Here is a 27,576-nt window from a genome sequence, read left to right on the forward strand (position 1 = left end):
GGCTCGGGCCAGCAGTCAGTCAGTCACTCGGTCAGTCAGCAGTGGGCTCGGCTGCCGCATGGCCACTGTGTAAACTTTCTTCAATAACAAAGTGGAAACTGTCGGATAACGAAGAAGAGCAGACGCTCGGAGAGGTTGAGGGACATACGAGGAAGAGGTCTTCTATGAATCCGGATCCAGTGCTCCGCTGATCAAAGTGTTGTTCCCCACTCGTGCATGTTTAAACCAGAGGAGAGCTCTGGTGCCGTGTGTCGGCCAGACGACTAGTACAAACGAGTGGCAACAGCAGTCCGGAGGCATGATTTTGAGACGGGGCTCAGTCGTTGCTGCCTTTCTGCTCTGCTTTCTGGCGAAGGTAATGTGGATTATTTGAAGGGGGAAAACAGCGGGAAGGGTCACTCAGTTCAGCTGCTTGGATGTACTTTGATTGCATGTGTGTGTATGTGTGTGTGAGAGTCGCATTTTATGTGCACGGCTATGCTAACATTACATGTAACCACGCGTCATGCAAAATTGCGTCCGCTTATGCTGCTCCAAGTGTGAATGTGTCCGCTGCACAATAGTCTTAACTTTTTTTTTCCTACATAATGAGGTCAAAGTTTTCCATTGCATTCACTGTTGTGTCCTCAACAGGTGTCAGAGGGAACGGGACAATTCGAGTTGCAAATCTTATCGATGCACAATGTTAACGGAGAGCTGCTGAACGGCATGTGTTGTGACGGCGCGCGGAACACGGCGGATAGAAAGTGCTCACGGGACGGCTGCGATACGTTTTTCAAAGTTTGCCTGAAGGAATACCAGTCGAGAGTTTCTGCTGCAGGGCCCTGCAGCTTCGGATTTGGATCTACGCCTGTCCTCGGAGGGAATACCTTTTCTTTCAAGAGCTCTGTCAGGAATGACAAATCCAGGATAGTTTTGCCCTTCAGCTTTGCCTGGCCGGTGAGTTGGAGAGTTTCTTTCAAAAAAACAAACACAAGAATAAGACAGAGAAAATGCTTGTTTGCAGGGCAGTTATGTGCAATTACCACCCGTCAGTCATTCCCACTGCCTGAAAAGTGGATCTTGTGGTAGTTAGCTCTCTGTGAAGAAAGGACCTCCTGGTCTCCTCATTATCTGCACCAATTAACCAGGTGCAGGTATTTTTTCTGCATTAGGCTCAGACCTGGCTATTCTACCTAAATAGTATCATGGTTTTAAAGCTGCTTTGCATGTTAGACCATCATGAGACAGTATTCAGAATGCAGTAGGAGATCAAAAAAGGTGTTTAAAACCAGAACCAAATTCAATATTTCAACAGAAAGATCCATTTTAGTTTAGTAACACCACCATTAGCAGTTGGACACTGCTTTTTACTGTGCAATCTTGTCCCATGTAAATATATTTTCCCTTGTCTGGCTTGATTCAACAAAAAAAAATTGAGATAAAAAGTTGGGTGAGCTGCATTCTCCCAGATTTTGTACTCCTCCTCCTCCTCCTCCTCCTCTGCCTCCCTGGCAGCTGCTCATGTTGCACAGTACAGAAACTCCAGGGTGAAAACCCACTTTCTGGTTTCCTCGAGTGTCAGCTCTTCTTCACAGAGTAAATAAATGGGCCTGACAGGCCTGTGGGAGAGTTGTAGCTCTGCGAGAGATATGATTTGCCATGCTTGGAGCACATTTTCGATGTAGTGAAAAAAGCAGGACTGTGCACAGACTGACTGGCCCCACAGCTTGGCCTGCAAACGCCTCCACTGTGCCTGATGGGTGAAAGGCACAGTCCGCTGGTATGTGTGTGTCCAATTACATCAAGGCTATTTTTACTAACAATCTTGATGGAAGTTCTTGTTGTAATTTCAGGCAGCTATGGCCTCAGACGGCTCGAACTGGAAGATCATGTGTGATTTCTTTCGAACTTGTACATTTTTAATGTGCGTTACCTGTGGGGCAGAACAGAACATTTAGATTTGTGTTTTCCCTATGATCTGATAGCCAGTAAAACAATGTTCTCAGCAGGGTAGCATGCAAATTGATATGGTCTGTATTTTTTATTTGCTCACAACTTAGACACTGGCGCCTCACAACTTTTTTTTTTTTTTTTTTAAGACAAAGGTTTCTGTTTATGTTCACGCCATGGCAGCACTAAGTTGGCATGAACGCTCGGAGCCGGATTAGTTTCATCTTACTGGTTGAAAATCATTCCCACTTGAAAACAGCACTTGTTGACATTGAAATGAAACATGGTGCCATTTCAAGTTTAAGGAGTCATCTTGCTTTTCTCAGTTTTTTTCTGCCATATTTATAAAGTGTACTAAATGGCCTGTATGTCTTAGATCTAATGGAGGATGTTCTTGATATTAAGGGCAGAGATCCATGGAAAAAACAAAGACTAGGGAGTTATATTGCCTGTGAAACTTGCAGAAAATGATGTCACGTGTGTATCAATGAAGACATGTTTAGAGAATTTACTATGACTCTGTTACAGAAAACATGAGTTTGGTGCAGCTAGGCTGTGATTTGGGAAAGAACAGAGCCGCTCGTTAGATTCTCTCATCCTTCACTTCAAGTGCTTTACTTCAGTGCACATTAACAATCGTCAGGTTAGGTATGATATCACTCTTTGTCCTTTTCATCAGTTGATTGGCTGTTGTGGACAGATGGCAGTGTGGTGCAATTGGGTTGTTGGGTACTCCGAGTTCATGAAGCCCCCCTCCCCATCCTCTCTTGTGAGCTGCATGAAGTTGGCCTCTTGTCCAGGCCAAGGGCTTTGTTTAAGTCACGCTCGGTTGGACCCCAGGCATTTCATCGCTTTAACCTTGCCACCCACAGTAACTGCTGTACTTAATGAGGCTACACACATGTGCTTCGATCAGGTAGGGCAAGAGCCAGGCGTCCATCTGAATGCTACGGGCCAGACATCTTTAACATTAGCGCATCATTGTTTTAGAGCCCTGTGTGGATTCACCAATGTCTGCTTTGGTGCTTTTATTCCACAGAGAAGTGAGGGCCCTCACAGTGTATCAAGCAGGGACAATGGTGTGCCCTCAGTGACTACAGTGAGGATTACAGAGCATAATAGCGGCAGTGCAGCTGTAATGCCAGCGCAGGGCAAGCAACAGGAAGCAGTTGTAGTAGACTCAGCAGTGATGAAGTTGGCTCTCGGGCAAACTGTGACCTTGCCTCTGTGGCCACCTCAGCATATTTAGCTCATGTCGCACCTATACAAAGAAAGAGAAGACCTTTTTTTAATTGGATTGGCTCAATCCTTTAGAGGGCAGAACTTTTATAAGCATTTATCTGCTCACTTCCCAATGTTTCAGGAGTAATCTTATACCTCACACCTTAGTTGATCCAGCACCTCTAATTCTGCTGATTTATTATGCCCACGTTTAATAGCGTAATTTACCCCCATCTTTTAAAATGACGCTGGTGCATTCTCTCAGACATGTTGGCATCATTGTGATTGATTTGTTGACAAGTCAAAGCAGTCTGACTGGCAGCAGGTGAGTTGCAGAACAATAGTCCGCTCAGCCTTGAGGGTAAGCGCTGCCGGCAGCTGTGGGGTTAATGACATGTTTGTTTTATATAGTCTGCTCTGATGTGGCAGTTAAGTGCAAATTACTCAAGTGAAAGAGGGAAAAGAAACACGTTCTTTCTTTTTTCCTCCCTCCCCACCTCACCCTGTCTCTGAGTTTAACAGGGACTTGTTCAATGTACTTGCAGTGTTGTGTCAGTGTGACGTTACATAATGGCTTTTGAAGCTTCGCTGCTTATCGGAGCTGTTCCAAGCTCTATGGAAACATGCACAGAGAATGCACCTATTTGTTTCCTTTAATGGTTAGTGACCCTTGCGAAAAGACAAATGACTGGCTGCTTGTTTAGTCAAATGCTTGATAAGACTCTCATTCCTGGTCCTGGGTTCACGTTTTGATCTTGTTTGCCTTGTGAGAAATCCAAGATCGGTTTGCAGTGTCAGTTGCTTATGTTGGCAAATGGTGAGATTCTTCTGTCGGGGTGAGGTTCTGCCGTGTCCCCGGGCTGATGTACCGCTACAGGTTATTTAATAAGCTGTTGACTGTACCCGCTTTCGCCAACTCTTGTTGTGAAGGAAATCTGTTGGCAAACAATGCATTCCTTCCCTCCCTGTCCACCAGAGCAGTCAGTGGCTTTGACGGTGATTATGAGAGATGTCTTTTCATGGCTGAGGCCGGGTTTTTATGGCAAACAGGGGTGTGTTATCTAGCAGTCCCAATCATTGGTTAGATCTCAGTTTGATACCATTGAAGTGATTGACTCAGGAAAACTGATACAGAAGGTCAACATCCCTTTGACTGGACTGTTTACATTTCCTGTGCGCTGAGTGAAGGCCTAGACCAGCCTAATCTGTTGTTCCTTGCCTTTATTTAGACCTTTGGCTTTTGCCTGTTATTCCGTGAGACATGCCTCTCCTTTTATTTAGTTAGGTTACCTTGTAATGGTCCATCAGTTGGCTCCGTTTTCAGTTGAGGGCAGGATGAGAGGCCTGTGTGTGTGTGTGTGTGTGTGTGTGTGTTAGGAAAATTCCCCTACTGAGAGGATCCAGTAGTGTTCTTTGGCAAGTCATTGTGATTCGAACTGGAATGATCTTTATCGCTTATGTTACTTGTCTGTTGGACAGTGTTTGCTTGGCCAGGAAAGATAAGAAGACATATGGCCACACTTATTGCACTTGGATGTGTGTGTGTGTGTGTGTGGGAGAGAGAGAGAGAGAGAGAGAGAGAGAGAGAGAGAGGGAGGGAGGGAGGGAGGGAGGGAGAGGGAGTGTGTGCTCTGTAGTTCAAAGAGAAGTTGTGAGTCAGCTGGGAGCCTGGGAAAAGTGAACCTGGCAGTGGCAGACGGTTCCAAGCTGATAACCGCCGGGGAGTTATGGAGTGTTAGTGAATGAGGAGGCAGGCAGTATCTTACTTTCTGGAAGCAGTTATTTGGTCTGGAACTAAACATCCCAATAATGGCAAAGCTACTTGTTAAACCCAGCCACTTTGAAATTATTGTTGGATAGTATAAAACGCCTGTGGACTTTCAGCTGCAGTTTACTAGATGTGAACAGCAACTTTCAGGCAGTAGGCGAATGGTAAACATTGTTATCTAAAGCCACTGTTTAAAATTTGGCGTACGTTTTTATGGTGTGGGCATTAATCATGTTTCCGTGATTAGCGTTTACGTAATCAGTCTGTGGTGATGATGATGCTGAAGTGGCTTCCATGTTGAGGCAAGTCCAAGTCGTGCAAGAAATGGGTGTGTTGTCATGTTGCAGTTGTTGTTGAAAGGAATCAGCCAATAATTGATTAAACATTATACCTCCTGAGAACAGTCCCTCACAAAGTATTTTTTTTCCCATCAGTCCAGGACATGGTGTGAACTTTTGTTGTGTAGCAGGTGAACCAGGTTTGTTGACGTTCTCGCTTGGCAGGGATCCACTGTTGCTCCAAGTGCAACTGCCTGTAAACTGATAATGTGCTGTTCAAAAAATGCTCAGATTTTTTGAGAGGTTACTGAAGGGTCACCGAAGGGGAGACGTAACTATAGTAGAGTACAAATTCCAGTCAAGTTTTTTTTTTACTCCTACTTCTCATTTTAGTCACAATCACATCAGTTTAATGTTGCAATGATGACTAATATAAAAAAACTGAAGGAGACGGATACTGTACACATGTGTGTTCAGTGATGTTGCATTCAAGTTCCCGTTTTCAGGATGAGCTCACCATGCTCATCGCACTGTGTCATATATGTGGGATTTGTTTTTTGTGGCTCTTTCAAATAGATTTGCCCCATTTGATTTGTGGACATGCAGATAGGAGTGCAGATACTGGAATGATGCATTCAAGTGCAGTTGCACAGGCTGGAAAAACTACACCCCTAATGAGAAAGGCTTCTGCAACACAGTGTTGCACACATGAGGTGAACTCCAAAGCCAGGGGACTCTTGTTCTTGGTGTTAATATAACTAGCCGTGGGTTGGGTCGTTGCAGTAGGTGAGTAGGTGTCACATTACCACTGACTCACTCGCTTCAGTTGTGTGTCAAGTGATTGCAGCCATTTGTGAGTCAGGATATACTGTAAAGACCGTTGCTGATGAGCACTGCATTTCAAATAATAGCTGCCCTGATTGCAGTGAAACTTTGGCACAGGATGAGACAAATGTCTCCTGGAAAGATGGAAAGTTGAATGGCTGACAGAACAAGGTAACGCCACGAGAAAAGGCCCAGGAGTGAGTCATACCCCCTTTTTCTTTCTGTGGAAAAAGATCAGGGGGTTTCCTTTCGAGTGAGGTTTGTTTACCATGAAGTCATCACTGCAAAGAGAGCCAGAGTGGCAATGAATTTCTGAAATGCCTCCACGCAGCGCTGCTAAGGGCGAGCATGTGTGCGAATATAACAAGTAGGTGTTCTCTAGTGGATGCTTAAGCACTGTATGTGGATTACACTTTCTCACAATCGCATACTTTCTCCCTGACTCCGTCATGCGCGCTTGCAGACACATTTTGTGCTCCCTCATGACTGTGGCACAGGGCAGCGCGAATGTGTAAGCCGATATTGGTGTGAGCGCCGCCGACCCTGAATCAGACAAAGCGTTTTTGGGAGTGCTGAAATCAAGACAGGCTCTCCAGAGTGTAGCACTCATTCAGTCCCTCTCTGTCTCTGCCTTTCCTCCTCACGATCCATCACATACACTTTTTTGCCTCTTCATTTTTTTACTCCTCTTGACTTTGCCTATAAAGCAAGTGTCCTTAAGCACTTTGGCCTCGATTATTTACGTCACTCATAGCACACGACAGCACTAGAGGTTTGTAATTTAGCATGAAATTGAAAATCCCGTATACATTGCAAAACAGAACGAACGTGCTGCTGCCTCTGACTTCTCTCACCACATTTTTTATATATATGTGGAAAACAGTGTCTAAAGAGAGCAAGGTTACTGTGGTTGAGATGAAGACATATTTTTGGCATGGCAGGGTGAAGTATCATTTTCTGTGTGTGCGCTATTTGTTTTATTCTAGTCATTTGTCTGGTGCAGGCTGGTTGTTGGTGCATCAGACACCCTCCTGCTGGGTGGGTGTCCAGCTGGACCAGACCACTGCCCATGTGTCTGTCATCCTAATCGTTGAGATGCAGAGACCTCCGCACCACCGCGAGCTTATCCTCTCTTAATCAGATCAACAGGACCGTTGTTATAAGTTAACAGTTAGCAGCTTCTGTCCTGGGCCATGTTGTAAGCTAACTCATTGAGAGGGAGATGCATTGGCAAGACTGGTGAGGTCATGGGAAACTTGAGAGCTGTGGATTTTGTTTTTTTTGATCCTTAAGGTATTGAAAACGATACATTTATAAGGGAAAATGTGTTCATCCTTTTGTTTATTTAAAACCGAACCTTACTGTATAATGACTACCTGACTAATAGGGCTGAAAGTGATGTATGTACTATTGTGCAAGGATGTACTTTGTGATACTTGTTAAAGGGGAAACGAGTGGGAATCTAGTACAGTTAGTTTGCATGGTTACTAACAAACAAAAGACTGTACGCTGTTCTGTGGTTCCCTGCAGAATAAGTTTTATGAAATTTTTAACACTTTATCATTGAACGGTGATGTTTATAGTCTTGGTTTTATGATACAGTGATTGCTTGATGATCCCGCTCTTGGCTAACACTCCTTGTGTCTCTGTCTTGTCTTCCACAGAGGTCCTACACTTTAATAGTAGAAGCCTTGGACTCCAGCAATGAAACCAATGGTGAGTATTTGTCCTTGTCTGGCATCTCCATCTTGCCCCCCCCCCCCCCCTCTTTTCTGTCTCCCTCCTCCCTCGCAGCAACGTCTAGGAGGAGTTGCGTTGAAGGTCAGAAAAGGAAGTTTATTCTTCCTGAACCCCCTGCCCTCTTCCACATGTCCACTGGGTGTGCGTGTGTGTCTGCGTTAAGACAGCGTGTTGACAGGTGCCTGTAAAGCGGGAGCGCAGGACAGGGAAGTAAAGGGGAAGAAGACGAAGAACGGGGATGGGGCAGACAGAGGGAAGGAAGTGTGGCGAGGTAGAGGAGGGGTGGAGTACAGAGCCCCCCCCATGAAAATGTTTTCATTTGGCCGATGACTGATGGCAGGTGCTGCCAGCCAGGGTCGGGGTCACACTGTCTCACTGTCACTGAGGCGTGAAACACAGAGTTCATCCGGCCGCCCGGCCCGGCGCTGCAACTAGCCTGCAGTTACAATGCGGGGGGCCGAGGCCTCTGAGCTATGCTGTCTCGTAGGTTAAAGTTACCTCTGGCACAGGTGGGCTGCAGACTGAGCTCAGAGTGGAGGACTTTCTAGTGTACCACTCCAAGACTGTGGGTGTTCTTCCCATGAATGTGGGAAGAACGCAGCGCTAACGCTGTGAATCTAAAGTCTGGTTGCTGTGTTCGGTTTCTGCCGTTAACTATGCAGCGATTCCTGCTGGTTGGCGGTCAGCGTGGTGATTCCAGCTGAGGGAGGGACTTATCCCATGCTTGTTTATACAGGTCTGTTCGAGGTCAACAAGGTTTCGGTCTTTTCTGCTGTATTTGCCGCTCCCCAGAGAGCTATTAGGGCATTGGTGTGAAAAGCCCCCTGAATGTACACAGTCAATGCTGGTTAAGCCCCTCTGAGCTCCACCAGGCTAGCTCACAGCTCTGATAGCTTCATATGTTGTGACTATCCCAACTGATGTTTCGTTGCTGGCTGATTTCTAATCACAGTTAAAAGCTTGGGTTTTAAACATTATGAAAATTTTCAAGCACTCAAAGCATTTTTAAATTCCTAACCCAGAGCACTTTTCTATGAGTTTAAATCCAGTGTTTGAGAAAAGTAGTCCCTTTTTTACAGCTTAAAAATTTCGTTTTTTTCCCCCATAAAATGATTTTGATGCTCGAGCATGACCTCTCTAAGCTTTATAAAGCTTGTCTGATTTATGTTTAGCTCCGAGCCAGGCAGCAGGTAGTAAGGATGTGCTACTCCTGACACTGCAGGTCAGCAGTCGGTAGAGAAATGCCACACAGCTGAGATCTGGATTCCAGACCACTGTGAAATGTTACCGGGCACTGCGATTTCAGGACGCCCCCCCCAGCCCCCCCTATACACACCACAGCACAGTAAATAAATGACAGCAGGCCATCCCCCACTGCATTGCATTGCATCATACTACACAGAGGAGCGATTCACCCAGCGGTCAGCCACCTCTGCTCGTGGGAGCGCAGTAAATAACAGCTTTGACATATTTTTCATTCTCTCCCAGGTGGAAGATTTAGATATCAAGTAGCGAGTGCTACGTGTGTGAGTGAATGAGTGGTGTTAATGTGCAGGGCTTGTATGTATGTGTACAGTGTAGTGTCTGGAGACTGGGCTGAGCATGTTTGCTCAGTTAGAGTGTGTTTGCTCTGTGTGTGAAGCTCATTACAGCCGTTGGCTCCCAGGTCAGTCCTTGCCTGCTTGACAGAGCCCTGACCTCTTCATGTTTGAAAATAAGTTTGTTCCTAGGTCTAAATCTGTGTGTTTTTTTTAAGTCTCCTTTTGCGTTGCTCAATCACAACATAGGCTGGGCCTTTGCTCCCCATGTGAAGTAAAGATAGATACTTGTAAATGTGTGAAAAAGGGTTGACTCAAGACTTTTTTGACTGCAGTTAGTACAAGAATGTTGGTGAGAAAGGCTGGAGAAAAAGTGCTGATGGCACACTGGCAGGCTTCCCAGCAGTGACTGTGGCATCGGTGTCCTCATGCTGTAATTTATGGTGGCTGCGGTTCTGTCCTCGCCTGAGCAGATGCAGAGGGCAGCATCTGAGACCAGTAATATCCTCAAGCTGTAAACCTGAGAATCAGAAACCAACCAGGGAGAGTTGGAGAGGGAGCGTGAGAAAAAAAGCAGTTAAGAGTGCTCATTACAGGCAGCCTTTTCCTTTTTTCTGCATTTCCTCCTTGTACTTTTCTTCCTCTCCAGCACACATAGTTGCTTTAATTACATATAATCTGCTATCTAAGAGATCTTCTGCAATTTGTGTCCGAATTTTTGGGGCATTTTTGGGTTCCCACTGTATGATCAGGGAGAACATTGCAACTCCCAAGTACGTAACGACAGATGTTGCATTCCACTGTTCTCTCCCTGGCTCAAACATTCGATGAACACTAACATAACTGAGGGGGAAAAAAATTGGTTAACAGGAATTTTGCGGGCAATGCTGATCATGTCAAAACTGATGTTTTAGGTGCAGATGGGAGGTTGATAGAGAAAGCCTCTCATTCCGGCATGATCAACCCCAGCCCGCATTGGCAGAAGCTGACTCACAACGGCCCCGTGGCCCAGTTTGAGTACCAGATCCGGGTCAGCTGCGATGAGCACTACTATGGCTTCGGCTGCAACAAGTTCTGTCGGCCCAGGGATGAGTTCTTCGGGCATTACACATGCGACTACAATGGAAACAAGACCTGTCTGGAAGGCTGGTCTGGACCTGAATGCAACACAGGTAAGCCCCTGCTGAAATGGTAGCATGTAGTAATGGATGACATCACTTCAAAATGGAAACACTGATCAAGACAGCAGCTCGAGACAGTGGGATTAGTATTTATGACTGTGAATGAGCCCTCTAAAACTAGCAGCCAGACTGTAATCTGTGATTCATGCTGATACACTGTCTGCTGCCTGGTTCCCATTGAATGGAAGGCTTTGTTTCTGAACTTTGACAGCATTTTTCTCTTTCCTTTTCCATTCAAATAAAACTTTTCACTGCCTACATGACCAGAAATAAACTTGTATCCCCAGGAAATCAGCCTGGGCAGTAGTCAATGTCTTATTAAATATTTTACTGTGTTATGGAAGGGCAAGCTTGGTTGTTTGTTGACAGCAGCACTTGTTCTCACAGGCTAAAATGTCATCGAAGGTAGTAATTATGTCATTTACCGCTATAATTAAATATCCTAAAAAAAAAAGAAAGAAATGGAGCAACATTTGAATCTAGTCACCAGGCAGTGATTCTTCTTCTTCCTTCTCCTCTTCTTCTTCTAGCTATATGTCGACAAGGCTGCAGCACTGAACATGGATCATGTAAGGAGCCAGGTGGATGCAAGTAAGTGGCCGCGGGAGCTCTGTGTGATTTATTAGTCTGTTATCAATAACTTTACAGCACTTTTTACGATGTAAAATGTCAAACATGGTTTGTTCGAGTGCCTTTTCTTATTATGGAGGTGGGTGCCAGAAGCCTGTGGTGTGGATCATTCCGATATGTCGGGATTGTGTCCAAGCACCAGTTCTGTCATGGCATGGATCTTTTCCTGTACGTGCTTGGTTTTCTGGCCAAGAGACTATCAGTACCAGGGCTTTAGCAGAGCTGCAGGCTGAGCTGCTTGTAAATCTCTCATGGAGCTTTGGACCCAGAGCTGCCAGTCCGACAAAAGGGAAAGGCTCAACTGCCAAGACTACACGTTGGACATGTAGCCTATGTGTTTCCCTCTAATGAGGCACTTGTTATCAGTCAAATTGTGTGTAACATTTGGATGAGCCTTAAAGTGTATTGTTTGTGTAGCTAATGGCTTCCTAATGCTGTTTATGCACACAGCCAGAGGAAAAGCCCAGGCGCAGATGGATATCAGAGCTGGGGCATTGTGTGCAGTAACAGTTGTATCTCCTCCTCATCCTGGAGGAGGCCCTGCACTGCCCGACTCTTCCCACAGCTCAGGCACTGGTTGCTTTCTTAGTTGTCTGATTTGGCCATAAATCAAGCACAGGACCGATCAGGTTTGTTCATTTTCTGCTGCAGCTTTGTTGTTTTTCCCAAGCTTTTGACATCATCGGGTTTCTTGTAAGTGCTTGTGTGGCCACTGGCAGAACAAAGAGGTTGAATCGCTTTAGTCTCTGCACAGGTGTGGCTATATTTAAAGCTCTGGGTTTAACTCTGTTTATAAGCACCCTGCCAACAAACTCTCCAAGCAAGCTCTACTACTGCCGTAGTCAGTGAGCAGTTTCCCATCATTGGGCTGCTACAGAGTGTCAACAGCAGTACATAGCAACATTGGCTGCAGGCTAGGGCAGCCTCTTCGTCACTAATTTTTTGTCAGCATTGCCACAGCTAATGACACTCCGTGGGATTTTCTCTGAGGCTGGAGTTTTTAATGACACCCGCAGCTTTCATTGTTACTAATAGAGTAATAACAGTCCACCTGTTGGGCCAGGATTGCCACAGCAGAAAAATGGTTTGGAAAGCATTAGCTGCACAGTCACAACATATAGATTGTGAAAATAGGTCTGTTTTCATGTCGAGGGTTAGAATCTTTATGTGCATCAGCAGTGCTGCACAATGTAATGTCACATTCCCCAGTAATTTGGCTGTGTAATAACTGTAAATGATTTGGGATCCTGCTGGGGACTCCTGCTCCGCTTCTCATGGAGAAGATTAGCACACTTTTAAGAATAGCCTCTTTAATCACAGACTGAGGTTTACTTAACCACCACGTTTATTTTTACAGTCTGTCCGTTTCTTGGGGCTAATCAGCGCCGCTCCCCCCAGAGGGACACTGTTTCCTGTCGCTAGGCTCCACAGCAGCAACTGTATCGCCACCTCGCCACCTATTAAAGTGCGGACTTATCAGTCAGACTGGATTGCTGTCTTAATTATGGAGCCCAGGAAGAAAAGGGCAGCATTATCAGTGTAATTATGGACCTGGACATTTCAGTGGTCAGCGAGCTGAATTCCCCTCCTCGGCCTTGAGGCACAAGCCTGACTCCTCCTGACTCATGGGAACCAGGACGAGCAGCAGTGTAACAGCCTCTCTGCAAGGATGTCTCCACTGCCAAGCCACAGGCAGAGTGTTGTTAAAGGGAGCGTCTGGCCGCATGCTAATGTTAGCTGTGCTGCAGGTCCCATTGGAACTGTAATTTAGTGTTTTGTTTTTTTCTGTTTGGTAAAATGCTAAGTACTCCTCTGTTTGCCTGTCCCCAAGTATTGTTTAAAAGCTGTTGCATAAACACCCTGCTACTTAAGATTCATTTGTGGTCTTTTAAGACGCAGCCCAGTTGTGAGGGCAAGAATACTGGCTCTTTGTTTGTTTCATTTGTGTAGCTCCATGCTGTATGTGCTAATGTGTAGTTCATTAAGTTCAGATTATTGCTGTGTTGCTTGTGAAGGAATTTGGAATAAACAGATTAGGATATTAGTGTTTTTCAGATACCACAGGGATTATCTGAGCTCGCTGTGATTGTTGTGAATTTTCCTGAATGTTCTGCATGTGTCGCTGTGGCGTGTGTGTGTGTGTGTGTGTGAGTGTGTTTTGGCTTGATTTGTACTGTATGTCCCACCTCTGAGGCTGATGGCATGGCTCTCTGTGTGTCTTGCAGGTGTCTGTATGGCTGGCAGGGCCAGTACTGTGACAAGTGCATCCCCCACCCTGGCTGTGTACATGGCACCTGTGTAGAGCCCTGGCAGTGCCTGTGTGACACCAACTGGGGCGGCCACCTTTGCGATAAAGGTTAATTTCCATCTCTTATTTCAGTTGCAGTCACTGTATAGCGACCTGTGTTGTGTGTCAAACAATCTACAGCTGTGTGAAATGTTCCTTTTCCAGATCTGAACTACTGTGGCACTCACCAGCCATGCCTGAACGGAGGGACATGTATCAACACAGGGCCTGACAAGTACCAGTGTACGTGTGCAGAGGGCTACTCTGGTGCCAACTGTGAGAGAGGTGAGTGTCTGTGATCTTCTGCAAGCTGACTTTTAGCTGTCCTTTTCTTGCTAAGTTACTGCTAGCAAGCTTTTAAGGCTACTCCACCAATTTTACAGATAAAGTTTACTCATCATGACTCCAAGTCGGCCTGTGAGAACAATTTAATGTCTTCTGTAGCCTTGGGGTTCAGGTGTTTGAATGATGTGGGCATTAACCAGGTGTGGAGGATCTAAAAACAAAAAAGAAGATACTATCAAGTTGCATTTTGGGAAATGTTGGAACAAGTCTTTGTAAAGGTTGACTCATAAAAGGGATTAAAACTTAGAATATCTTGTCCTCTGCGTCTTGCAAGTGCCCCAACTTTGTGGAAGTGCAATATTAAATTACTCCAAGATTCCCACAACTTCCTTTTTTTATTTGGTTTTTGCTCATGAGATGATTTATGTTTAGAACCCGAAATCAAAATCTAAATTTGATCTCATGGCGTCTTAAACTCTGCTTGCAGTCATAAGGAGTAGGCAGGTTTTGTGCTTTCCGAGCCCACAGACAAAAGGTCATAGGTGCCTTGAGTTTGTAATCAGAGGAGGTGGTAACTCGGCAATAATCTCGTTTCCACTCCAGCATGAGTGGCCCCCAAGTCAGGTAATCCACCGGTTTGATCTTCAGGGGCCGGTCATCCCTCTGCTCCTCAGGCGCTCGAGACAGATGGGTGTGATGCTAAGGTTCAGCTGCTGCAAACACTTACCATGGAGATGATGGTTTTTTCCTCATTAAATCTGAGCCTCGCAGGGTGCTGACAGCTTAACTGCAGAGATGTCAGGAAACTGTGCCCTTCGTAACAGGAGGTCCTCAGACCAGGGGATACGTCAGGCTATTGTAACACGGAGGCCCCAGGGTGCAGTACTGCATCCTCTCCGCTCTCTCCTCCTCCCAATGGCATACCAAGAACCGTCCACTGATCGCTTCCAATCGCCTAGTTATTCCCAGAGTGAATCATTCATTTTTGATTCATTTGGGACCCACTCATCCTTAACTTGCCCATAAAGGAGAAATTCTAGGGCAGAGCCCCCCTCCCCACCCCTCTCTCCCGCTCTCCCTCCCGCCAGTCTCTCATCTTGTGCCGCCTCTCAGAAGAAGAATGGCGGGGAGTCAGAGGGAAGTCACGGTGCGTTGGTCAGGTCAACTTAGCATGAAAGATGATTTCCTGGTGGTGCGGTCTGCCGGGCGGGTAATGAGAGTGAGATGGGGGGATTTTGAGCGGGCTTTTGGGACAGGGGAGGAGGAGAGGAGTAGGCGATGGGTGAGAGAAGGCGACCCCTGGGTGTGTGTGCTGCTGACAGAGGTCCCGGGCGGAAGAGTTCTGTTTTCCAGAAATAAGTGTCAAGCTGAAGCTGAGATGCTTTTTTAAAATTGAGTTGTTTTCCTGTGAGTAGTACGGCAAATGTGTCACAGTGAAATATTCTCATGGCAGCTACGAATGCATCAAATATCAGATAATTGGCCTAAAAGGGTAAAATCACAAAACAAGTGTCATAAATTGACAAACGGAGTATCCAAGAGCGGATTTTTCCTTTTTTAAAGTGACTCAGATGGGTGTGCGTGACCTGTTTGCAAAAACATTCTTTCTCTTTCTAGCGGAACATGCCTGTCTGTCCAATCCATGCTCTAATGGAGGAAGCTGTTCAGAAACCAGTCAGGGCTATGAATGTCAGTGTGCACCAGGCTGGAGCGGGCCCTCCTGCACTATCAGTAAGATTGCGCTCAACCTGCACCCATTAAATGTCAGTGCCGTCATAGAAAAGATCATGTTGGATAACCAGATATAACTGCTTCTACACAGATGTTGACGACTGCTCTCCAAACCCCTGCAATCATGGAGGAACCTGCCAAGATCTGGTTAACGGTTTCAAGTGTCACTGTCCTTCACAGTGGACGGGGAAGACGTGTCTGATAGGTGAGCCACACAGCCTCCCCTTTCCACCATGTCACACCTGTCAGCCACACATGCAAATGCCACTAACCCTGTCTCTCCCTCTGTAGATGCCAATGAATGCGACAGCAAGCCTTGCGCCAATGCCAACTCATGCCGCAACTTGATTGGTGGATACTTCTGCGAGTGCGTCCCTGGTTGGACGGGGCAGAACTGCGACATCAGTGAGTTGAAGGCTGTCAGCTGCAGCTGTAGAACGGAACACCTGTGTCCTTGTGCCTGCCTCCTTTATCTATTTGTTTTTGTTCATTCAGAGCAGGCTGAATTAGAGCTGTAATATAAAGGCGTAAAGCAAACAGTTGGACAAGTGCAACCTTTTCCTGCAGTGTAAATGAATCTGCTGTGTCATTATTAGCCCTGTGTGTGGCCAAGGTTGTGGTGACAATCCCAGGCCTAGTTTCACTTGGCAGCAGACAGGATTGCTCAATACTCTGTTGCACTGATTCTGCAGCCATGTTATCCAACTCTCTCTCCCTCTGACAATGTTTTTAAAGGCCCCTAGCATGGGAAACATAAAGCACAGACTTGTTTTCAAAGACAGAATATTCAGTCAAGCTGTTCAGAATTAATCCTCCTATTTGTTTTCCCGCGCAGATATAAACGACTGCAAGGACCAGTGCCAGAATGGGGGAACTTGCAAGGTACGTGCTGGGTCAAAAACCAACCTCGCTTTATCTGGCATCGCCGCTTTGTTTGCCAGCTTGTTTGTTTGTTTTATTGTGTCTTTTTGTCGAAGCCCGAGACGTTTACAGTGGTTTTATAAATAGCTGCTGTAAACCGTTCTCTCCAAACCGACAGTGGAATTGTTGTGGAATTCCTCTCTGAAATCAAATCTGAGGGGAGCGGGTTCAGAGGGGTTTCTAAGGGAGGGACACACAAGTTCCTCGACCACACTAGATTGAATTACCATAAACATTATTGTGTTGAGCCCGTGCCAGGAAAATGTGTTGAAATAATTGCGGAGCTGTGATAATGTCCCTCCAAAGTTGGTGGTGCCCTCCCCCCCTCTCTCAGCCTCGCTCTTCGCTCTGTTCCCTGGTTTGACAGTTATTGTTTTGAGCCCCGCCCTGTCAAAACAGTTCATCAAATTTGTGGCTGCATGACGCTGACCCTGGTTTCTCTCTCTTTCTCAGGACTTGGTGAATGGCTATCGTTGCATGTGCCCCCCTGGCTTTGCCGGCGAGCATTGTGAGAGGGACATCGACGAGTGCGCGAGCTCGCCGTGCCTGAATGGTGGGCGCTGTCAGGACGAAGTGAATGGCTTCCAGTGCCTGTGTCTGGCTGGCTTTTCCGGAAATCTCTGCCAGGTGAGACACGACTCCCACCACTATCATGAGCACAATAAGCACACATGCATGCATCCTTCCTGCTATCGTTTAGCATCTTAAGCCCTCACCCCCCCTCCCCTTGCCCCCTTTCTGCCAGCATTGCTGTATCTTTGGGTTCGTTGTAAAGTTTTCCTGCCCCACCCTCTTAAATGGCTGTTGTTCCACAGTCCTCCTTTTTAAAAGGGAGTGCTTTGTTGAAGCTGCTCCTGGCTACAGCGGGATACATTCCTCAGTGCTGAAGCCCAGACTCAGAGGACGGCTCCTATGTCTCTGCCTTGTTTTTCCCCTTCCTCCAAGTGCTGTGCGTGTGTTGTTTCCTGGCACAGCCTGTAGGGAGGATGCTGTGGGTTTTGCTCTGTTCAGTGTAGCAGAAACCATGTCAGCTATCAGGTTCACCACTCTCTATTCAATACCTTTCTGCCCCTAGCTGGATATCGATTACTGCTCCCCCAACCCGTGTCAGAACGGAGCGCCCTGCTTCAACCTGGCCACAGACTACTACTGCGCTTGCCCGGAGGACTACGAAGGCAAAAACTGCTCTCACCTCAAAGACCACTGTCGCACCACCACGTGTAAAGGTACGTCTCCTGCCTGCAACAACCACAAGCTTTTCACTTTGTCTCTTTCCAGAACGTTTCTGTAAGGTGATCTGCGTAGCGTGCTCTAGTAAAACGCTGAATAAGGCCAGGTCTTCATCATTTGCCTGAACACTTTGCCCACATTTTTCCCATGAGGGCAATACCTATATTTTAGTTTCGTGCGCTGAAGTTTCTTGGCCAAGGTGAGCAGGGTTTCTTTTTTTTTTTCTTTTTTTTTTTTTTTTTTTTTGAGTGTAGCTCCCTTGATGAATGCCCCCCCTCCATCCCTTTTTAGCAAAGCGTTTCCAATGATTCTCCCCTCCTCTGAGTTCCCTGAAAATCTGGCAAAAGGCTGATAGCACTGTGTGTGTTCTTGGTAACGACTTGGTGGGCTACCTCTTCTTTTTCCCCCTCAACGAATGTGCACATTTTTCTGTGTGTGTGTGTGTAATTAAGTGAGTGGACCAACCACGGAGTCAGATACCAGACGGTGAGATTCTCTCTGCTCTTGGCAAGAATTAAGTGATTACAGGGGAGAAAATTCACCCCACTCTCCTAACCTGATCAGACAGGGGGAAAGGAAGGGATTTCAGTGCAGAGTGAAAAAGATCACGCTGAATTGCTTATGAAAGCATAACAGCTTATCAGTGTTTCTCCTATCATTCATTTTTTTCACACTGTGATACTGTTTTTCTCAGGGGATGGAGATTTTTAACCAACTTGTTGCTATATAATAGAGGCCTGTAACTTGTAGATCTCTCTTGCTCATTCTTTCCTTCTTAATTCACTTGTTGGCTCTTTCACTTCTTTTCAGTATCACCCAGCAGACGGTTGCTCTCATCTGAATATTAGCGACAAACTAAATTGGCATCCCTCACTTGGAAGACAAACTGCATTCTTATTTGGAACAAGTGTTTGTCTTTAGAGGTTCGTCAGTTGTTTCTCTGTCTAACCGCCTCTCCTCTCCGCAGTGATTGACAGCTGCACAGTTGCCGTGGCGTCCAACAGCACGCCAGGAGGAGAGCGCTACATTTCGTCAAATGTGTGTGGACCTCACGGCCGCTGCCGGAGCCAGGCCGGGGGCCAGTTCAGCTGCGAGTGCCAGGAGGGCTTCAGAGGCACTTACTGCCACGAGAGTAAGACCAGATTCCACACAATACAGAATACAGGGCACAGCTCATTGTGATATATCACACTGGCTTCTGCAAACACAACTCTCAATCTCACATTTTACTCTCCTTTTAGACATCAACGACTGTGAGAGTAACCCATGCCGCAATGGAGGCACCTGCATCGACAAAGTCAGTGTGTACCAGTGCATCTGCGGCGACGGTTGGGAGGGCGACCACTGCGAGATCAGTGAGTAGGCCTGCCTGTCCCGTGACCTCAAAACAAACCCACACCTCCCTCGTGGGACTGTTCAATCCATGTTTCAACATAAAAAGTGTGATGATGTGTTTGATATGCCGCCCATAAATCACACTGCCGTCCGATGTTTCCACCAGACATCGATGACTGCAGCACCAACCCCTGTCATAATGGAGGGACATGTCGAGACCTGGTGACTGATTTCTTCTGTGAATGCAAGAATGGCTGGAAGGGAAAGACGTGCCACTCCCGTAAGATCCCTTTTTTGTTTTTTTTTTCCACACCCGTGTAGTCTGTCTGTGCAGGCTCATGGTATGTGCTTATGGCTGTATGTAATTACCCAATCTTCTGTACAGTGTGTGTTTATTCAGACTCATGTGCGCAGCTCAAGCAACCTTAAGAATTTAAATGCTCCCTCCAGGCGAAAGTCAGTGCGATGAAGCCACATGCAACAACGGTGGCACCTGCCATGACGAAGGCGACACGTTCCAGTGCAAGTGTTCCCCCGGGTGGGAGGGTACAACGTGTAACATCGGTGAGTTTCGCTCACACACACACATGCACACACACACACACACACAGAAGATTGCTTTGTGGGAGAGCTCCGTCTTGTCTCAGATATTTAATCAGATCTGTCAGATCCGCGAGGTCCACAAACAGTTTTTATCCCTTCGCTCTGTCAACGCTCCCTCTCCTCCTCATCTGCCTGCTTGCCCATTTCTCCTTCTCCCGTGAGCGCTGACAGATATCCGCTTAAAATCCCTGATTGCACTGACAATACACTTCAAAGTTGTGGAATGTAGATTCCCTCAGAGAAAACGGAAACCCCAAAAGGAAAAAAAGCCAAACCAATGGCAGGCTCCTGTGACTGTTTAAGGTTTATGAGCACTGATTTTACTGATAATCCTCTTTAAAGTTTGGAGGAGGAAAAACTCACTGACAAAACTTTTTTTCTCTCTGTCTCTCTCAGCCAAAAACTCGAGTTGTCTTCCAAACCCATGTGAGAATGGAGGTACCTGCGTGGTGACTGGGGAGTCTTTTACCTGTGTCTGCAAGGAAGGCTGGGAGGGTCCCACATGCACGCAGAGTAAGTGCTCTTTAAATGGTGGATGGGATAAAGATGGACAGTTATTGCTATTAAATGATGATAAACCTCCTGCTACCTAGTGCAGAGGTGAAGTCCTGCGTCTGATTAAAATCTGACTCTCCCATCCCCTCTTGAACTGTACCTTTTTTTTTAAAAAATCTCTTTCCTCCCTCCCTGGCTGCTGCCGGCCATGAGAGGAGAAAGAGGAGGAGGAGGGAGAAAGGGGCTCAGGAAAGTGGAGACAGATGTTTCTCCCCCCTCTCCTCCTCCTCCTCCTCATCCAACACACACCCCTCTCTCCCCTCTCGTCGTTGCATTCCTGTCCAAACAGTGACATGTCGGCTTGTTCTACAGCCCTCCTCCATTTCCCTGGGATCCCTGCCCTTGTATGCATGTACTCCAAAACATAAATTCCCCGACTTTAGTGAGGGAGGGAGAAACAGCCGGGGTGGGAATCTGGGTGTGGAGGTGTTGTCGGTGGCGGCGGCGGTGGTGGTGGGGGAGCTGGAACTCATTTTTGAGGGTGAGAGTCGATTGTTTGCTCTGCGTTGTTAATAAGGCAGTGTAATCAGGAGTCCAGGCCCGACCGGCCCAACACGCCTTTGCACACGCAAGCTCAGACGTGCTCTTTGCTGTCACGTGCACTAAACACTCATACATGAGATTTAAGAAAAAACAAACACACTCACTGCTCTGTTTCTCTCTTCCCTCCCTCTCTCTATTTTTTCTCTTTCAGATACCAACGACTGCAGTCCCCACCCATGGTAAGTGGAAGCTAAACATTTCCTGTAGATTTAGTCAGATGTACAGAGGGTGCTCCTCCTGTATTGTAGTTTCTCACCTGCAGGCTTTCTCACTCTCTCGCTGTCTCAACGCTGAGAACCAGGCATACACCCTTCCCTGTCATTCCTGGGACGCAATCAGCTAACTCTCTTTTGTGAACTCCCAGGCGCGACTCTTATTAAACCACATACCACTGGAGCTCACAACCAAACACGTGCACACTTGTCCAATAAAAAGAACAAGCCTGATTGCCTTAATGCCTTTCCGGAAAAATAATTTTAGTCAGCCGGTGAGAAAATTCCAGCCTGAAGTGGGCTGATATCAGAGAAGCGTGGATAGATGTCAGTCTATCAACAGGCCTGGGGGGTTTCCTGATATACAAACTGACGTCTCTCCTTTTTCTTTCATGCAGCTACAACAGCGGAACCTGTGTCGATGGGGATAACTGGTACCGCTGCGAGTGCGCCCCAGGCTTCGCTGGTCCAGACTGTCGGATCAGTGAGTATTAACCCTGCCTCCCACTCCTCCCTGATCCCTCTTTGAGCCGTAAGTTAGAGCAGGCCCGGGCCGCGGGACCATCACAGTCACTCCAAATGGAGGGTCTAGCCGGCCAATTATCTGTGCGTTGGGCTGCAGGCCAGGCCGAGCCATTTCGGTGTCACTCCACCGGGCCCTGCTGCTGTCCCCGGGGGAAACCGGCTTAGCAGGCCAACAGCTAATCAGCCATGCTCTCTGACACTGATTACACAGATTGTTTTCCCTCTTAAAGGCTTTCAGATGGCCACATTCTTTCCCATTGCAAACCCTTTGTTCTGCTAAGTCCAGCCTTTAGCTCCTGCATACCTGCTAATGATGCTGCCTTTAATAAAGCTGCATGGGGCAAAAAAAAAACCCCTTCCCGGACTGATTTAAAGCATGTTTGCTCGTTTTTTATTAACTGGTTTGTATGTGTATGGACTGTTCAAATGACACATGACCTCCAGTGAATTTAGCCTAGGAATTAGATTTGTGTGCTGACTGCTTAACCCAATATTTGTGTGCTGTCTGGCTGCGCTCTTTATTCCAAAATGGAGCCGTGTCTTACCTCTCGCTCTGCTCCTCTGTGGCAGATATTAATGAGTGCCAGTCGTCTCCATGTGCCTTTGGCTCCACCTGTGTGGATGAGATCAATGGATATCGCTGTCGGTGTCCGCCAGACAGGACTGGACCCCACTGTCAAGAAGGTACAAGTCTCTGCAATAACAAATCATCCGGGGGGGGGGGGGGGGGGGGGGGGGGGGGATGTGCATTAACATTAACACTACAGACATAAAAATATAAGAAACATGAGATATATTGTATGGAATAAAAGAAGTATGTGCATTGTACAAGTATGCTAAATAGAAATACAAGAATAGAATAGGTAAGAAAAGTATTGCATACTGCACAGTGTGTTGCACAAGATAATAAAAGGATGATAAAGATGATAAATCCACTTAACAAACACCTTCCCTGATGTAATACTGTGATTGTATTTAACACAGTTACAAGAAAACCCTGCTCTGTTAATGGACACGCCACCCCTGATGGAATGAAATGGGATGAAGACTGCAACACGTGCCACTGCTCTAATGGGAAAGTTGTGTGCACAAAGGTATGTCTAAACAAACTGCCTGCACACTTAACGTAGAAGTAAGAGAAGTGATTTATGATGGCTCTGTACAGCTGTGAAGTACGTGATGTTACTGTTTACAAACGGGAGAAGGGCTGTTGAGAAAAACCGTGCAATTAACAGTTACAGACTTATGAGTGGGCGGTTTGTGTCCCAGACTCCACAGGGATCTCAGGTAGGGCCACAACAGCACTTTGTCACAGGGTGGAGTTGGCTCAGGAGTGTCAAATTCTATACAGAGATGATGCAGTCTGCTTTGAAAAGAAAACACAATGGGAGATTCTGAGCTGGCACCTGACACCTATTTCTCACAGTGCCAAAGTCACACTGGGTGAAGATTGGGTGATATACAGTCAGAGGCCTGAAGTAGTGCTATCATTATCATGCTCGTCTAACCACCAGATGAACAATGGCGCCTCACTGATACCGCTCCCTTCAGGAAGAAACTGCATCACGGGGTGAATATGATCTAGGGCTGTAAGGTACAGGCTACCATGTTAAATGTGGTCTGATTATGGGAACACAATTATATGAGGGTTTTACCGTGATTTTTCTCAGTGCAGCTCATGTGTTTCATGCGGATTACAGAAGCGTATCCTTTGACATGCAGTGGAGGGAGATGAATCTGTACAGAGCCACTATTATCCTCGACTGGGGAGGAACTGGTGCCATTTCTCTAAACTGTTTACAGTCCAGTTTAAGGCTGGGTATTGAGTCTCTGGTCAGCAGTTTTTGAGATATTTCAGTTAGGTCCGAAGCGGTGAACCGACAGACCTTGCTTAGAGCGACTACGCTACGTGGCGAAAAAGGGAAAAAAGTCATTAGACCCAGTCCTTCATATTTAATTTAAAGAAAGCCTGTGACATCCTCTAAAATTGTCTCCCGTCATGTTTTCCCTCCAGATGTGGTGCGGCCCCGCATCATGCCACCTAGCCGCCAAAGGTCGAGGCGGGTGTCCTTCAGGCCAGAGCTGCATCCCCATCAGGGAGAGCCACTGCTTTGTGAAGCCCTGCTCCGGCCTTGGAGAGTGCTGGCGCTCCAACCCTCCCCCGCGTCCCACCAAATGCCACCCCAGCTCCAGTTACCAGGACAACAGCTGCGCCAACATCACCTTCACCTTCAAAACGGAGACCATGCCTCAAGTGAGTTACCTAGGCACCAGGGAGGGAGAGATCGAATTAAAGGGTTTCAGGGTCATTTTTCATGCCCCCCCCCACCCACCACCACCACTCTTAAATGAATGGGAGCAGCAAACTGTGAAAGATCAGGTTTTCAGAAGTGCTCAAACATCCCCCCTGGGCAAAAGGATTTATAGTCTAAGACTCCCGAACAATTCAGTCATGTATTTAAATGTGTTCCAGGAAGAAGAAAAAAACTGCGGGGATATTTCCTTTTCTCTCCCTGTTTTTTGTTGACTGCATCCAAGTTTTGGTGTTCCTGAGAATCAGGCATCCACGACTTCATGCCAGTCCCCTCTTAACCCGACCGCACTGCGAGATTAATTTCAGGATCATATGGATTTGAGCTAAACAGGACCACTGGCGACTCTGTCACCACATCGGATCATCACTCGCCAGTTGCCTAACAAGCATGACAGCAGATAGTGACAAGCATATGAGCCTGTGGTCTTTAATCTAAATGAGGTGGATCCCAACCAGATAGCATGTTGAACCTTCTGCCAAAATGCAGGCCTAGCTCTTCCTTTTTCGTCTTGATTGCCGTCTTGTTTTTCCATGTGCGTTGACATTCGCTTCATTTCTTCTCCATGTCCAGAGCTTGACTGTGGAGGATGTGTGTAAGCAGCTGAGGCGCTTGTACGTAGTGAAGAATTTCTCCTTGGAGCATTCTGTGTCCATAACCTGTGACCCCTCATTCTCAGCCAGCAACGAAATCCACGTCTGCATCGTAAGTACCTCCTCCCACTCCCAGTTGGCCATATGTTAGTCTGCCTCTATTAATGCATGCTCAAAAAAAAAATCCTCTTTGATTTATAGCCTGCAGCATGCATTCTTTACAGCATTAAGACGTGCTCTAATTGGGTATGTGGTTGATTTAGGCTTGGCTGTTGTGTCATCAGTAGGCGGAAATTAAGCACAATTAATAGCAGACAAGACAGAACTTAAACTAACAGATTTCAAACCTCACTTTCTTCTTGGCTCTTCTAGTCGATGGAGGATCATCGCTTGGACCGGAGCCCCATTAAAGAAATCACAGACAAGATAATCGACCTGGTTAGCAAACGCAATGGGTACAACAACACCATCATCACTGCCATCGCAGAAGTGCGCGTGCCAAGCCCCAGCAAAACTGGTATGAACCGCCTCCAAACTCTGGTTGTTGCCTGTGAAGTTTCCCAGACTTGCACACAGTGGGTGGGAGGATTCTGCTTTTTTGAAAAGATCAGACGAGATAGAGCCAAGAACAGAATATGACAGCAATGCCGAGCACCAAAGAAAAACGTACATGTGTGGGAAATAATTCCTAACCTTCCCGCATAACTCGGGCCGCCCAGGTCTGCCATCTCATGGCAGTTGTAATGGAGCTTAAAAAGAATCTAGCCAGGATGGAAAGAGCAGAGCTGCTTGGCTACGTGGCTTCAGATTGGCTCTCACTGCGACTGGCTGGACTTGTAGTAAGACTCCCGCATGTGTCCGCCATTCATCAACATGGTGACAGCAGACTGCCGCCACGGCCAAATAGAAGCAGCCTCCTCCCCTGTCAAGGGCTCAGAGGTCATGTTGCACTGGCAAAAGCATGTTAATAATTTAGCAAGCTTGACAGAGTAATACAATGAAACCTTTTGTCTGACTGGAACTTAATTCTTTTAACTCTTATATTGGCAGCATCTCTTTGACCTGTGATCATCTTCTTGTCTTCCATCAGACTACCTAGTGCCCCTCCTCAGCTCCATCTTCATCGTCATCTGGGTCCTCCTGCTGGTCTCCATTTTGCTGTGGTGCATGCGCCGCCGGCGGAAACAGAGCAACCACAATGGGACGTCGACCACCGGCTCCGAGGACAACACGACCAACAACGTGCGGGAGCAGCTCAACCAGATCAAGAACCCTATAGAGAAGCACGTGGGCCTCACGGTGGCCATCAAAGACTATGAAAACAAGAACTCCATCATTGCCAAAATAAGGACAAATCATCCCGAGGGGGATGAGGACGACAAGGAGAGGCACTTACAGAAGGGCCGCTTTGCCAAACAGCCAGCATACACACTGGTGGAGAGGGACGAGAAGACGCCCATCTCCAATCCCAACTCCACATCCAAACACCCTAATTGGACTAATAAACAGGACAACAGAGACTTGGAGACAGCAAACAGCATAAACAGGATGGACTACATTGTATAGCAGACAGCTGTGTTGCTGTGCAACCAAGCCTTATGCCTTCACACCCCGGTGGTGGGTGGAACGGGGGAGCCTTGGCATGTGTAGTTAGCAAACTGTCGTGTCAGTCGTGACCCCACAGTATTTTCAGATATTCCCCGTGTTAATTTAAGTTTTGACAAGCTGGCTTACACTGGCAGTGACAGTTGCTTTGGTTGGCTGGAAACACAAGGCACTGGTATACATTTCACTGTAGAACTAGTCGCAAAAGTGTCCTCCTCTGCATTTCATTTCCCTTTTTTTTTTAAATTTAGTGGACACATGGAAGGGGCTCCTGGTGTAATTGTTGTACAATGACTAAAACTACCCGACGTGTTCAACGCTAGAGCTAATTATTTTTAGTATGTGTTTGAATTCTTTCTAGTTCTGTTTGGAGAAAGTGCCTTTTCAGCTTTAGACTTCAGCAACTGTCAAATGAGAAAAAAGATCAAGTTTATTATTTATTTTTATTTTGGGGGGAGGGGGGGCTGGGCAGGGGGAGGGAAGGGTTCAATGTCAGCAGTTGCTGCCAATATGAAGAATTTATGTCGATTTAGAACATGTAGATATGTACATTTTTTTATTAATCATTGTGTATATTTGATTTATTAACTTAATAATCAAGAGCCTTAAGATATCATTCCTTTTTATTTATATGTTCTGTCTAGTTTGAAGGTTTTGATAGCTGTGGAAGCCTACCATTTCTTTCAATGACTTAATTTTTCAACGCATTCTTTCTATAAAAGCCAAATTTCAAAGATTTTCAAAGAAGACAAAGGATGGGCACTTTTGGCCTGAAACACTATTTTTTTTTTGTTTTGTTTTTTTCCACACTCTTGACATTTCATTACTTGTTGCCAAGACCTTGATTGAAGGCAAGTGAGGTTAGGACAACATAAGATCCCGGCTGCTGCGAGGGATGGACATGGTGGCAGACATATTGCTTGCCACTAATGGATAAATACTTAAGGGAACAAAAAATCCTTCAGCAGCTTCAGTTTATCCCATTGACATATTTCAAAGGCTGTCGAAATCCAACAACTTGCAAGGCAAGTCACATCAATATGACATGCCAGAAATCCCATCTGCTTTAGTCAGCGTAATATCATAAGCTAGACCATGAGTACTTGAACAGTAGGGGGGCGATGGGAACACTGTAGAATCGGATACAATACACTGCATTGCTCTGCAAGAGTCTGCTTTGTTTCTGTGCAAATTAGTTTCTTTTTTTTTTTTTAAATGAGGCTCTTAAAGACAAACATGTTTTATCTCATTTGTTAACCCTTTGAGATCATGGCAACATTTTTGTTCTATTTTTGACTTTGTGTTATGAACTTGAGAATTATGTGTTGATCTGGCAATATATTTTTGAAAGTCATATTTATTAAATATTTTGTATGAAAAGAGAATTAAAGTTGTCTTTGTTCTGGAGAGTGAGTGAAGAGTCTGTCTGTGATGCATCGTGCCAAACATGTCAGAGCATATGAAAGGTTTCTCATGCAGCTGGCGTGGGAACTGCCGCTGGAGAGACATCATAGACTTGAGCAAGATCTCTGTCCAAATGTGTTTACAGCTAATTGCGTTGTAGCAAGCCATCCTTCTATTAAGCCAATCCTGGAGACCAAAATACTCTTGCTCCTCATGATCCTTAGACAATGTTGCCCTTGTTGGTTTGGTTTAAAGAGCAGGCTTAACTAAAACCTTTCAAACTAGCACGCCTTAGAAGCCTACATCGTAGAGTTGGACTGAT

General features: G+C 46.3%; 1 protein-coding gene across 2 annotated transcripts; it reads left to right on the forward strand.

The window, feature by feature from the left end:
- Positions 1-27,257, forward strand: jag1b (jagged canonical Notch ligand 1b). 2 transcript variants are annotated; one of them, XM_033613617.2, is made up of 26 exons: positions 1-355; positions 634-939; positions 7,689-7,740; positions 10,217-10,474; positions 11,014-11,074; positions 13,339-13,469; positions 13,566-13,685; positions 15,303-15,416; positions 15,508-15,621; positions 15,708-15,821; positions 16,252-16,298; positions 16,791-16,964; positions 17,413-17,563; positions 18,535-18,699; positions 18,809-18,922; positions 19,069-19,182; positions 19,353-19,466; positions 19,902-20,018; positions 20,755-20,782; positions 21,214-21,299; positions 21,911-22,024; positions 22,325-22,434; positions 23,355-23,594; positions 24,226-24,357; positions 24,618-24,762; positions 25,336-27,257. In XM_033613617.2, exons 1-26 carry the CDS (start codon positions 299-301, stop codon positions 25,809-25,811), a joined length of 3,654 nt encoding a protein of 1,217 aa, XP_033469508.1. In that variant the 5' UTR covers positions 1-298; the 3' UTR covers positions 25,812-27,257. The 2 variants fall into 2 exon arrangements, with proteins under 2 accessions (XP_033469508.1, XP_078032426.1); XM_078176300.1 differs by lacking the exons at positions 1-355; positions 634-939 and adding an exon at positions 1,596-1,762.
- The last annotated feature ends 319 nt before the right edge of the window (positions 27,258-27,576 follow it).

This window comes from Epinephelus lanceolatus, chromosome 17 (assembly GCF_041903045.1).
Source record: "Epinephelus lanceolatus isolate andai-2023 chromosome 17, ASM4190304v1, whole genome shotgun sequence".
Lineage (NCBI taxonomy): Eukaryota > Metazoa > Chordata > Actinopteri > Perciformes > Serranidae > Epinephelus > Epinephelus lanceolatus.